General features: G+C 42.3%; 1 protein-coding gene across 4 annotated transcripts in view; it reads left to right on the forward strand.

Moving 5' to 3' along the window:
- The first annotated feature begins 2,607 nt into the window (after nucleotides 1-2,607).
- Nucleotides 2,608-13,715, forward strand: part of BRD7 (bromodomain containing 7) — a 49,685-nt gene continuing 38,577 nt past the window's right edge. For 3 of the 4 annotated variants that reach the window (XM_040253466.1, XM_040253465.1, XM_040253467.1), the window contains exons 1-2: nucleotides 2,752-2,849; nucleotides 3,288-3,496. In XM_040253466.1, the coding sequence (XP_040109400.1) occupies nucleotides 2,801-2,849; nucleotides 3,288-3,496 (258 nt within the window). In that variant the 5' untranslated portion in view covers nucleotides 2,752-2,800. Of the gene's footprint in view, nucleotides 2,850-3,287; nucleotides 3,497-13,715 lie in introns of all 4 variants that reach the window. The other variant, XM_040253464.1, reaches the window with a different exon arrangement.

Below are 13,715 nucleotides of genomic sequence, written 5' to 3' on the forward strand. Positions count from 1 at the left end.
TGAATACGACTGTGACTGAACTGAACTGAACTGAACTGAAGCTTTGCTCTACACTAGGGGGCATTGGTGGCTTGATTTTAGAGCAACAGAGGTTCCCTTCTCCAACACAACCCCTTTCCTCCATTCTGACCTCTGCCTCAGAGATGCCAGAGCAGATTGTTATCAAGGAGGTAACAGATACAAAGTTTTATCCTTTGTAAAAAAAAAAAAAAAAAAAATCAGTCCCCCTCCTCTAAAGCAACCTCAGCTTCCCTGGCTAACCACTGGACTCTGATGGGGACGGCCAGTCACAGACTCTAATTCCTCTTGGCCATAGGGATGGACTTGGTATCCAAGCTGGATCCATCTCCCAATCCTTTGCCTATAAAACATGTGATCCAAACTAAGCCAATCAGAGACCTTCCCTGGAATTTTTTCCTGGATGATGCTGACAGGGAAGAGACCCTTTTCCCAATCAGTCAGGATACAGCTGCTGGAAACTATGTTTTAAGTCATGTAAGAAAAGAAAATGGAGCCCAACACAGAAGGATGAGACAAAGAAAGAGAGTATCAAACCCCTGGCTCCTATTTTTCTTCAGGGAAGCTTTACTCCTCCCTTCCTGGACATGTGACCCACTAATCTTTTTATTCATCTGAAATAATTCAAACTGGGTTTCTATCATTCTCTGACCACAGTTCAGTTCAGTCGCCCAGTCGTGTCCGACTCTTTGCGACCCCATGAATCGCAGCATGCCAGGCCTCCCTGTCCATCACCATCTCCTGGAGTTCACTCAGATTCACGTCCATCGAGTCAGTGATGCCATCCAGCCATCTTATCCTCTGTCATCCCCTTCTCTTCCTGCCTCCAATCCCTCCCAGCATCAGAGTCTTTTCCAATGAGTCAACTCTTCGCATGAGCTGGCCAAAGTACTGGAGTTTCAGCTTTAGCATCATTCCTTCCAAAGAAATCCCAGGGCTGATCTCCTTCAGAATGGACTGGTTGGATCTCCTTGCAGTCCAAGGGACTCTCAAGAGTCTTCTCCAACACCATAGTTCAAAAGCATCAATTCTTCAGCGCTCAGCCTTCTTCACAGTCCAGCTCTCACATCCATACATGACCACAGGAAAAACCATAGCCTTGACTAGATGGACCTTAGTTGGTAAAGTAATGTCTCTGCTTTTGAATATGCTATCTAGGTTGGTCATAACTTTTCTTCCAAGGAGTAAGCGTCTCTGACCACAGGACCCTAAATTACAGGTCTACCACTTAACTGTTGCAGTTCAAGTGAAAGCTACACATCTTCCTGGGAGAAGTGATCCAGAAGTCCAAACTCTTAAGTATAAATGACTGATGTCAGTTCCTTTCTTGTGAGTATAGGTTTATCTGGAAACACACAGTGCACTGTAAGCCTAAACATAGAGACAGTCAAGACCCCTTTCATCATATTTACAAATAAAAAGAGCTTATGATTCAGATTCAGAAAACCTGGATTTGAAGCCTGGCCCTACCAGTAAGTGGCAACTTACTTCATTTCTCTGGGCATCCATTTCCTCATCTGTAAAATGGGAATATAGTTCTCCTTTTCTACCTTACAAGGTTGTCATGTCAAAAAATATCAACATTATTTTGTCTCTCTTCAGCCATCATCCCTGGTTGCAGTCTCTTAAACACATCTTAATATTCAGGTAAGTGCCAATGAGCAAAACTGTGAATAACTCATCTCACCAGTAGGGTTCAGCATCTAAGGATAAAGTCAAGGAGAAGCAGGGCTTAAAGCAGGAAAGAGGAGTGGACCTATATTAACAGAGCAATAGTGTTAGTCTGGACCTCTACTTCGTGGGGATCCAGATTATTTTCATCATTTTTTCAATCTAATTTTAAAATTTTCTTTCATTTCAAAAAATAATAAATATGCAAGTGAGAAATTTTTCAAAAAATATAGAGAAGTGTAAAACTAAACCAATCAACTCCACTCTCAGTCCTAGTGTCCTGAGATAACCACTATTAACAGTTCTTGTGTATCCATCACAGCCTTTTTATCCAGATACCAACGTTTATTTCCATAAATGCATCTTACTGAATACACTCTGCTCCATACTTTGTTGGTATTGTTTTAATTAAGGTCTTGAAGGTCTTTACATATCATTATATGTTTGTTTTGTTCTGTTTTAGAGATTAGAATCCTTCCGCTACCAATGTTCTGGGTTTTCTGGGTCTGGCGTCCAGTACAGGATTCAACAAACGTTAAAATGAAGATAGACGCTAGGGAAAGCGGGAGAGAAGGGAGGAGTCAAAAAGGAAGTAAGGCGATAAAAAGATAAGAAAAAGGAGGAAAGGAAGAAGGGGCAAAGAGGAGGGAGAGTGGGAAGGAATCAAGACAGGAAAGGAAGAGATAGAGAGGAAGGGAGGCCGACAGAAATACGGGAACCTCAGAGCGGTGGACCCCGCCCTGGCCCCACCCGCGAGCCGGACTCCGCCCCCAGGCAGGCCTCAGGCTGCAGTGCCACCTCCAGCCGCGAGGGGCCGCCACGCCCAGCCGACCACTCTCTGCGCGCGCGGCAGGCCCTCTCTCCAGCTTCCGCGCCGGCCTCTCGCCAACCTGCCGCCGCTCTCCGGCTCCGGCTGGGTCTCGCGCGCTCGGGCGCGGCTGGGTCTATTCGTGAAGGGGCCTCGCGCCGCTGGGCGCACGCCGTCCCCCTGCCTCGCGGCGCGGGGTCTCGCGGGCCCCGATCCCGCCCTCCGCTCGCCTGGCCCGGACCGGAAGCGGCGCCGCACGGCCTGGGCCTGGCGCGGGGGGCGGGCACCGGGGCCCGATCGGACATGGGCAAGAAGCACAAGAAGCACAAGTCGGACAAACACCTCTACGAGGGTGAGGAGTGGGCCACGTGGGGGGGCGACGAGCCCACTGCCCTTCGGTGGAGTTTTCCTGCCTTCGAGACAACTCTCCAGCTTCCGAGGCGGGCCGGGGGTCGCACCTCCCGCGGGCAGGCCTGGACCCGCGAGGGGGGCGCGGCCCGCCTGAGCCGCGCCAGACCCCCCCGGCGGGGGCGGCGTTCGAACCCGGGACCTCCGGCCGGGGCGGGTCTCCGGTTGGGAGGTGTGAGGCGGGCCCGGGAGCGTTCGGGGCGTCCACTTGGCGAGTGTCCGTCATTCAACAGGTGCGCCGAGGGGCGCCCACTGCGTGCCATTGGCCGCCTGCCTCTGCCTGTGCGCCTCAGACTGACTCTCCCTACCCAGTTTTACTCTGCGTTGTGGATACTGCCCGGCGAGGCTCTCCTTTAATCGAGACTCTTTCCTTTCGTTTAAGAGTATGTAGAGAAGCCCCTGAAGCTGGTCCTCAAAGTGGGAGGGAACGAAGTTACCGAGCTCTCCACGGGCAGCTCTGGGCACGACTCCAGCCTCTTTGAAGACAAAAACGATCATGACAAACACAAAGAGAGAAAGCGGAAAAAGAGAAAGAAAGGAGAGAAGCAGATTCCAGGGGAAGAAAAGGGGAGAAAACGGAGACGTGTAAAGGTAAAAGGTCGTTGCGTTCCTTCAGCTTTGAAGGTGGTACTTTTCTGAGCGTTGCCGCCTCCCCCTGCCAACCTCACTTTATTTTTTCTTGTGTCAAATGAGATGCTGAAACGTCAATAAAACCGGGCTGACTTTGAGGGCAGAATAGAAACATGAGTCATCTATGAGTTTCAACAACTCTTTAATTATGCTCTTAGTTGTACTCACACATCAAGTGAGTGAACAGCTAAGTCCTCATTTTCAGGAGCTGCTTCAAAGAGTGGTTTTTCCATCTAGGAAGGGTAAAAGTCATGCTCTAGCAAAGCTTAGTGTTCGAGGTTTGGGGAAAACAGTCATTTCAAAACTAAATGTGTTGTCACAGAGCACCAGATTTGAGCCCCCTGCGTCATACACCAAATTCCCACTGACCGTCCAATTTTACATGTGGTAATGTAAATGTTTCAGTGTGCTCTCTTAATTCACACCACCCTCTCCTTCCCTTTCTGGGAGCTGGGAGGGAGGTTCAAGAGGGAAGGGATATATGTATACCTGTGGCTGATTGATGTTGATACGGGGCAGAAACCAACAGAATATTGTAAAGCAATTAACCTCCAATTAAAAATAAATTTTTTAAAAAAGTAAATGGGGTCTGCAGCTGCTAAGTCGTGTCCAACTCTGTGCGACCCCATAGACGGCAGCCCCTCAGGCTCCCCCATCCCTGGGATTCTCCAGGCAAGAACACTGGAGTGGGTTGCCATTTCCTTCTCCAATGCATGAAAGTGAAAGTGAAGTTGCTCAGTCGTGTCCCACTCTTCTCAGTCCCATGGACTGCAGCCTACCAGACTCCTCCGCCCACGGGATTTCCCAGGCAAGAGTACTGGAGTGGGGTGCCATTGCCTTCTCCAAAATGGGATTCAAATTTTGTTCTGAAATACTGTAATGACAAATATATAGTGAACAACTCTCATCTTTTAAGGCAAAGTCTGAGTCTGTTGAAGAGATAATTTGATCAGAAACCTTCAAGGGATATGACAGCAGTAACAAAAATAAGCATTTTCTTAACCATTTGCAGTTACTAGACAGGAAAAAAGAAACTGGCTGCCATCTCTGTTTGTCATCTGGATAAAATAGTAATAATAAACTTTCCTTCCAAGGATGATCACATATGTACCTGGAATTCTCCTCGACTACTTCTGCACTTCCCAAGTTTAACCTGTCACCAAGTGACTTATTGAATCATTTACTGGAACTTGAAGCTAAATTTCTGTAGGCTTATTTTTATATTTTTTTAAATATTTATATATACAACAAAAATGTTTAGACCATGTGATTAAACATTAAGTGAAGTGAGTGAAGTCGCTCAGTCGTGTCCGACTCTTAGCGACCCCATGGACTGTAGCCTACCAGGCTCCTCCATTCATGGGATTCTCCAGGCAAGAGTACTGGAGTGGGGTGCCATTGCCTTCTCTGAAGTCCCTAAATCTTAGTCTCTTTTTGGAATTTCCTATTTATGTCTTTCTGCCCCAGTATTTATTGCCTTTGTCTGCCTGCATTGGAGAAGGAAGTGGCAACCCACTCCAGTGTTCTTGCCTAGAGAATCCCAGGGACAGGGGAGCCTGGTGGGCTGCCGTCTCTGAGGTCACACAGAGTCGCACACGACTCAAGTGACTTAGCAGCAGCAGCAGACTGTGACAATCAGAGAAGGCAATGGCAACCCACTCCAGTACTCTTGCCTGGAAAATCCCATGGACAGAGAAACCTGGAAGGCTGCAGTCCGTGGGGTCGATAAGAGCTGGAAACGACTGAGCAACTTCACTTCACTTTTCACTTTCATGCATTGGAGAAGGAAATGGCAACCCACTCCAGTGTTCTTGCCTGGAGAATCCCAGGGACAGGGGAGCTTGGTGGCCTCCTGTCTGTGGGGTCACACAGAGTCAGACACGACTGAAGTGACTTAGCAGCAGCAGCAGACTATGACAATGCATAGAACTGTCAAATGTTTTTTCCGTAAATTGTAAAAGCCATGTATGCATATGATTTTTTTTTAATTCAAGTAATACAGAAGTGAACAAGAAGGACGAGAGAAAAAGTTTTCCTCACTCAGGTTATCTCATTTACTCTTTCTCTCCAGAAGTAACCAGTTTTGTTGTGGGGGAATTGTTTTTTAATTATTCATTACTACAGGATAAAGTAATTTATGAGCATAGTTTTAAAAAGTCAAGAGTACTATTAATACATTTAAACATAAAACCAGACTCCTGTTCCATCCTTCCCAAACTTTTTAGTTTTTTCTTTGGATATTTATCTCCATTTCTAAGTGTTGGTTTATGTTGCTGTTTACTAGTTTTATTTGTACATCTTTTATTGACATTATGTTACAGAAGATGAGAATTTAAATTAATGTCCTTATATAGCTCCATGCCCCCCGTTTCCCTTCCTGCATTCTTCCACTGTAGATACATCTCAGTTCTTAGTAAATTCAGTAGTGTTCATTTCTAATTATTGTTTATTGGAGACAAATGTGATATACAAATACAGGTCTGCTATTGACCAGTTGGCTAATTGCTTTCATTTGGTTGGTAAGTAATAATTCTTCAAACTCTTAATAGATTTGTAAAAGCCACCTAGCTTCTGTTTTTCACATGGGCAAACATGTCCCCTTTTTTTTTTCTTTGAAATATCCATCTTGCATCCATCCATCTCTGTCACTACCTGCTCTAATCTGGATTAGTTGATTAGACCTCCTGGGACTCCTTTGCCTGCTTTTGGATCCCATATCTTTCTCTTGATTCACTCCTTCATTGTGGTGGAGTCTTAACTCTACAAACCCCCTAAGAAAGCATTCATAGGAGGTAGATAAGTTCTTATGTGTTTGAAAAATTTTATTGTACTCCCATTTACTCTCCTCATAGAGATTAATGGTTTGACTCAGCATGGAACTCCGAATTGGAAGTTATTTTATGCCTGAGTTTTGAAAGCATTGCTTGTTGTTTTTCGCTTCCAGATTTGCTGCTGAGAAGTCTGTTTCCTTCAGATTCTTAGTTCTTTGAACATGGCCATTATGTGGTCCCTGAAAATGTTTAGAATCTTTCCATTGTCTTCAGTGCTCTATTACTTTTGGTTCCGAGATGTTTGCTTGAAGTATTTCTATGATAATTTCCTTTCCTCCATTCTCTTGCCGCTCTTTCCAGGGCCCCTGCTATTAGATGTTGGACTCCTCAACTGGTTCTCTAATTTTCTTGTGTTTTTTTTTTTTTTTCTCCTCTGCTTTTTTGTGTTCTTCTTTCAAAGAGAGTTCCTGAACTTTGTCCTCTGGCTCTGGTCTTCGATTTTATTTCAGATCTTGTATTTTGAGTTTCCAAGAACTTTTTCATATTCTCTAACCATCCTTGTTTTAATAGCATCCTGTTCTTTTTACAGGTGGTATCTTTTTTTCTCTGATATATAAATTGATGGGTTTTTTTTTTCTTTTAAGTTTTCTTTTTCTCCTTGCATTGTCTCTATTTTCCCCTCAAGTTTCTTTAGTTTATTTATTCCATCTCTTCCTTTAGCATCGGAAGCATCATTTAGTTATCTGTTAGGCCTTTGTAATCTATTTTTTATTTAAATGTGAATTACAGAAGGGCGGATTATATGCTTTGTGCCTAGACAAAGTTTGTCAGCTGATAGACTTCACTGTGGGCATCACTAACAGGGACCTGATCACTTCGATCAGGAACCACCAAAGTTTTACTCTTTCCCAGGTTTCTGGGGTTAGAACTTTTCTCACAGGTGTCTCCTTCCTTGCAGGCAGGAGGTATCTTGTTTTCTCTGATCTGGAGACTCCTCCACTTGCCTTTCATCTCCCAAATGTGGTGACATCTTTTATCCTCTGTGGTCTCCTCTACTCTTTCTTCCCACCATCTCATTTAACTGGAAATTGAAGTAACTCCTTTTAACCACTTATGGTTTTAGTTCTGGCAGTTACTACTGTTATGCCAGCTAATATACTTTTCATTTCTTGTTTTATCAATTTTCTCATCTTTTTATTAGATACACTGAATTTGATTATATTGCTGGTACCATATTTTATATAACATTTATTATTTTTTAAGACATAGAAACTGAAATTTAGTGCTTTATTGCTGAACAAAAACATGATTGAGTTCTTTATATATACCATTTACCAATATTGTTCTTACCCACTGAAACTTACAATGAGTTTTTTTAATATAAATTTATTAATTTTAATTGGAGGCTGATTACTTTAAATATTGTATTGGTTTTGCCATACATCAACATGACTCCCCCACGAGTGTACATGTGTTTCCCATCCTGAACCCCCCTCCCACCTCCCTCCCCGTACCATCCCTCTGGGTCATCCCAGTGCACCAGCCCCGAGCATCCTGTATCCTGCATTGAACATGGACTGGCTATTTGTTTCATATATGATATTATACATGTTTCAATGCCATTCTCCCAAATCATCCCACCCTCTCCCTCTCCCACAGAGTCCCAAAGACTGTTCTATACATCTCTGTCTCTTTTGCTGTCTCACATACAGGGTTATCATTACCATCTTTCTTAATTCCATAGGTATGCGTTAGTATACTGTATTGGTGTTTTTCTTTCTGGCTTACTTTACTCTGTATAATAGGCTCCAGTTTCATCCACCTCATTAAAACGGATTCAAATGTATTCTTTCTAATGGCTGAGTAATACTCTATTGTATATATGTACCACAGATTTCTTATCCATTCATCTGCTGATGGACATCTAGGTTGCTTCCATGTCCTGGCTATTATAAACAGTGCTGCAATGAACATTGGGGTACACATGTCTCTTTCAGTTCTGGTTTCCTTGGTGTGTATGCCCAGCAGTGGGATTGCTGGGTCATAAGGCAGTTCTGTTTCCAGTTTTTTAAGGACTCTCCACACTGTTCTCCATAGTGGCTGTACTAGTTTGCATTCCCACCAACAGTGTAAGAGGGTTCCCTTTTCTCCACACCCTCTCCAGCATTTCTTGCTTGTAGACTTCTGGATCGCAGCCATTCTGACTGGCGTGAAATGGTACCTCACTGTGGTTTTGATTTGCATTTCTCTGATAATGAGTGATGTTGAGCATCTTTTCATGTGTTTGTTAGCCATCTGTATGTCTTCTTTGGAGAAATGTCTGTTTAGTTCTTTGGCCCATTTTTTGATTGGGTCATTTAATTTTCTGGAATTGAGCTGCAGGAGTTGCTTGTATATTTTTGAGATTAGTTCTTTGTCAGTTGCTTCATTTGCTATTATTTTCTCCCATTCTGAAGGCTGTCTTTTCACCTTGCTTAGAGTTTCCTTTGTTGTGCAGAAGCTTTAAATTTTAATTAGGTCCCATTTGTTTATTTTTGCTTTTATTTCCAATATTCTGGGAGGTGGGTCATAGAGGATCCTGCTGTGGTTTATGTCGGAGAGTTTTGCCTATGTTCTCCTCTAGGAGTTTTATAGTTTCTGGTCTTATGTTTAGATCTTTAATCCATTTTGAGTTTATTTTTGTGTATGGTGTTGGAAAGTGTTCTAGTTTCATTCTTTTACAAGTGGTTGACCAGTTTTCCCAGCACCACTTTTCAAAGAGATTGTCTTTTCTCCATTGTATATTCTTGTCTCCTTTGTCAGAGAGAAGGTCTCCATAGGTGCATGGATTTATCTCTGGGCTTTCTATTTTGTTCCATTGATCTATATTTCTATCTTTGTGCCTGTACCATACTGTCTTGATGACTGTGGCTTTGTAGTAGAGCCTGAAGTCAGGCAGGTTGATTCCTCCAGTTCCATTCTTCTTTCTCAAGATTGCTTTGACTGTTTGAGGTTTTTTGTATTTCCATACAAATTGTGAAATTATTTGTTCTAGCTCTGAAAAATACCATTGGTAGCTTGATAGGGATTACTTTGAATCTGTATATTGCTTTGGGTAGTATACTCATTTTCACTATATTGATTCTTCCGATCCATAAACATGGTATATTTCTCCATCTATTAGTGTCCTCTTTGATTTCTTTCATCAGTGTTTTATAGTTTTCTATATATAGGTCTTTAGTTTCTTTAGGTAGATATATTCCTAAGTATTTTATTCTTTTAGTTGCAGTGGTGAATGGAATTGTTTCTTTAATTTTTCTTTTCTCATTATTAGTGTATAGGAATGCAAGGAATTTCTGTGTGTTGAGTTTATATCCTGCAACTTTACTGTATTCATTGATTAGCTCTAGTAATTTTCTGGTGGAGTCTTTAGGGTTTTCTATGTAGAGGATCATGTCATCTGCAAACAGTGAAAGTTTTACTTCTTCTTTTCCAATTTGGATTCCTTTTATTTCTTTTTCTGCTCTGATTGCTGTGGCCAAAACCTCCAAAACTATGTTGAATAGTAGTGGTGAAAGTGGGCACCCTTGTCTTGTTCCTGACTTTAGGGGAAATGCTTTCAATTTTTCACCATTGAGGATAATGTTTGCTGTGGGTTTGTCATATATAGGTTTTATTATGTTGAGGTATGTTCCTTCTATTCCTGCTTTCTGGAGAGTTTTTATCATAAATGGATGTTGAGTTTTGTCAAAGGCTTTCTCTGCATCTATTGTGATGATCACATGGCTTTTATTTTTCAATTTGTTAATGTGGTGAATTACATTGATTTGCAAATATTGAAGAATCCTTGCATCCCTGGGATAAAGCCCACTTGGTCATGGTGTATGATCTTTTTAATTATTTTATATAACTTTTAAATGTTACAGGTAGTGCTGCAGTGAACCTCACTGTTCACATCTCTTTATATCCTTTTATAGGGCTATCTTCAAGATAGGTTCCGGCAAGTCTCTCCCTCTGCCCTTTCTTGACTGTGCTTTGAGTGTCATTAGCCACCTATATCAGAGAAGGCAATGGCACCCCACTCCAGTACTCTTGCCTGGAAAATCCCATGGACGGAGGAGCCTGGTAGGCTGCCATCTATGGGGTCGCACAGAGTCGGACACGACTGAGTGACTTCACTTTCACGCATTGGAGAAGGCAATGGCACCCCACTCCAGTGTTGTTGCCTGGAGAATCCCAGGGACGAGGGAGCCTGGTGGGCTGCCGTCTATGGGGTCGCACAGAGTCGGACATGACTGAAGCGACTTAGCAGCAGCAGCAGCCACCTATATATTTTTATTTCATTGCAATTTAAGATGCTTTTGCATCCACCATTTCATGTGGACATAATACCCTGCAGAGTAGTGCAGGTAGGTTAATGATTTCCCCTGTGAAAGTGAAAAGTGAAAGTTGCTCAGTCTGTCTGACTCTTTGCAACCCCGTGGACTATACAGTCCATGGAATTCTCTAGGCCAGAATACTGGAGTGGGTAGCCTTTCCCTTCTCCAGGGGATCTTTCCAACCCAGGGATTGAATCCACATCTCCCGCACTGCAGGCGGATTCTTTACCAGCCGAGCCACAAGGGAAGCCCAAGAATACTGGAGAAGCCTATCCCTTCTCCAGTGGATCTTCCTGACCCAGGAATTGAACCAGGGTCTCTTACATTGCAGGCGGATTCTTTACCAACTGAGCTGTGAGGGAAGCACTGTATAAAAGGTAAAGTGGAAACTCAAAGAAGTGAAGTGAATTTGCCCAGGTCCCACTTTCCCAGGTCTCAGGGAGAACCACGAGACATTTCTAGGGTGTCATTGGTTCTGTAGAGGCTTTTTGGGTTATCCCTTTTTTTCAAACTGGACTGGGGAGCGGGACGGGACACTTCAGAAGAACACCTCTCTCCAAGCTGTGCTCTGGATCTCCAGGGAGTTTTAGTAACAGCAGCTACCCCTGGTGTTTTCTTGGGGAAGGTTAGCTTCATGACACCTGTGGGTCTGAAAGGGGCTAGAGTATATGTGGTTCTGAGGAACTGGTGGCTCTTCTGTCAGTTCCAGTAGCAGGAAGGAGGAAGGGCACAAGAAAAGAATAAAACATGCCCTTGCCCTTTTCTTTTTTTTTTTTGAGGATAATTGTTTTGTAATATTGTGTTCGTTTCTGCCATACATCAACAAGAATCAGCCACCTAGGTGCGTGCGTGCTCAGTCGTGTCTGACTCTTTGTGGCCCCATGGACTGTAGCCTGCCAGACCCTTCTGTCCATGGGATTTGCCAGGCATGGATACTGGAGTGGGTTGCCATTGCCTTCTCCGGGGATCTCCCCGACCACAGGTGTACATGCGTGCCCTCTCTTCTGAGCGACCTTCCATCTCCCTCTCCATTCCACCCCTCTAGGTTGTCACAGAGCACTGAATTGAGCTTCCTGTGTCGCACAGCAAATTCCTACTTGCTATCTAATTTACATATGGTAATGTAGATGTTTCCTTTCTATTCTCTCAATTGGTCCCACCCTCTCCTTCCCTCACTGTCCTCAAATCTGTTCTGTAAATCTTCCTCTCCATTGCTGTCCTACAAATAGGTTCATCAGTACCATCTTTCTAAATTCCATTTACATTCATTAATATACGATATTTGTCTTTTTCTGACTTCTTTCACTCTGTATAATAGTCTCTAGGCTCATCCACCTCATTAGGACCGACTCAAATGTGTTCTTTTTTATGATTGAATAATATTGCGTTGTATAAATATACCACGATTTCTGTATTCATTCATCTGTTGATGGACATCTAGGCTGCTTCTATATCCTAGCTTTTGTAAAAAGTGCTTCAATGAACATTGGGATACATGGGTCTCTTAATTATGATTTTCTCAGGGTGTATGCCCAGTAGTGGGATTGCTGGGTCACATGGTAGTTCTGTTCTGGTTTTCTAAGGAGTTTCTATACTGTTCTCCATAGTGGCTGTATCAACTTACATTCTCACCAGCAGTGCAAGAAAGTTCCCTTTTCTCCATATCTTCTCTAGCATTTCTTGTTTGTAGTTTTTTTAATGATGGCCATTCTGACCAGTGTGTGGTGATACCTCATTGTAGTTTTTATTTGCATTTCTCTGAATATGCAAATGAGCAATGTTGAGCATCTTTTCATCTGTTTCATCTGTTTGTTGGCCATTTGTATGTCTTCTTTGGAGAAATGTCTGTGTAGATTGTCTTCCCATTTTTGATTGGATTGTCTGTTTTTCTGATATTGAGCTGCATGAGCTGCTTCTATATTTTGGAGGTTAATCCTTTGTCAGTGTCATTTGCTGTTATTTTTCTTCCATTTTGAGGGTTGTCTTTTAATCTTGTTTATTGTTTCCTTTGCTGTGCAAAAGCTTTTAACTTTAATTAAGTCCCATTTGTTTACTTTCACTTCAATTTCCATTACTCTAGGAGGTATGTCAGAGGATCTTGCTGTGATGTATGTAAAGAATGTACTGCCTATGTTTTCCTCTAAGAGCTTTATAGTTTCTGGCCATACATTTAAATCTTTAATCCATTTTGAGTTTTTTGTGTGTGTGGCTAAAGTGTTCTAGTTTCATTCTCTAACATGTAGCTGTCAAGTTTTCCCAGCACCACTTATTTAAAAAGCTGTCTTTTCTCTGTTGTATCTCCTTGCTTCCTTCCAAAATAAGTGCCCATAGGTGTGTGGTTTATCTCTGGGCTTTCCATCTTGTTCCATTGGTCTATATTTCTATTTTTGTGCCAGTACCATACTGTTTTAATGTATCTTTGTAGTATAATCTGAAGTCAGGAAAGTTGATTCCTCCAGCTCCATTCTTTTTCAAGATTCCTTTGGCTGTTCAGGGTCTTTTTCATTCCCATACAGATAGTGAATTTTTTTGTTCTAGTTCTGTGAAAAATACCATTGGTAGTTTTATAGGGATTGCATTGAATCTGTAGTTTACTTTGGGTTATAGTCATTTTCACCATATTGATTCTTCTAATCCAATAACATGGTATGTCTCTCCATATGTTTGTGTCTTCTTTTATTTCTTTCATCAGTGTCTTATACTTTTCTGCAAACAGGTCTTTTGTCTCTTTAGGTAAATTTATCCCTAGATATTTTATTCTTTTTGTTGCAGTGGTGAATGGGCTTGTTTCCGTAACTTCTCTTTCTGATTTTTCATTTTTAGTGTATAGGAATGCAAGGGATGTGCCTTTTCCCTTTTAAAGTGTTTTTCTAAAAGGCATTCATAACTTCTTGTAATTCATCATTTAGCTACTCTACCTGCTAGGAAGGTTGGGAAATGTGTTTTAGTTAGGGACGTTATATCATAATAAAAATCAAGACTCTTTTACTTAGAAAAATACAAAGGTAAAGTTTTAGGGAAGCACAGATTTTACAACACAAAACCCTGTAA

Source organism: Oryx dammah, unplaced genomic scaffold (assembly GCF_014754425.2).
Source record: "Oryx dammah isolate SB20612 unplaced genomic scaffold, SCBI_Odam_1.1 HiC_scaffold_13, whole genome shotgun sequence".
NCBI classification, from domain to species: Eukaryota; Metazoa; Chordata; class Mammalia; order Artiodactyla; family Bovidae; genus Oryx; species Oryx dammah.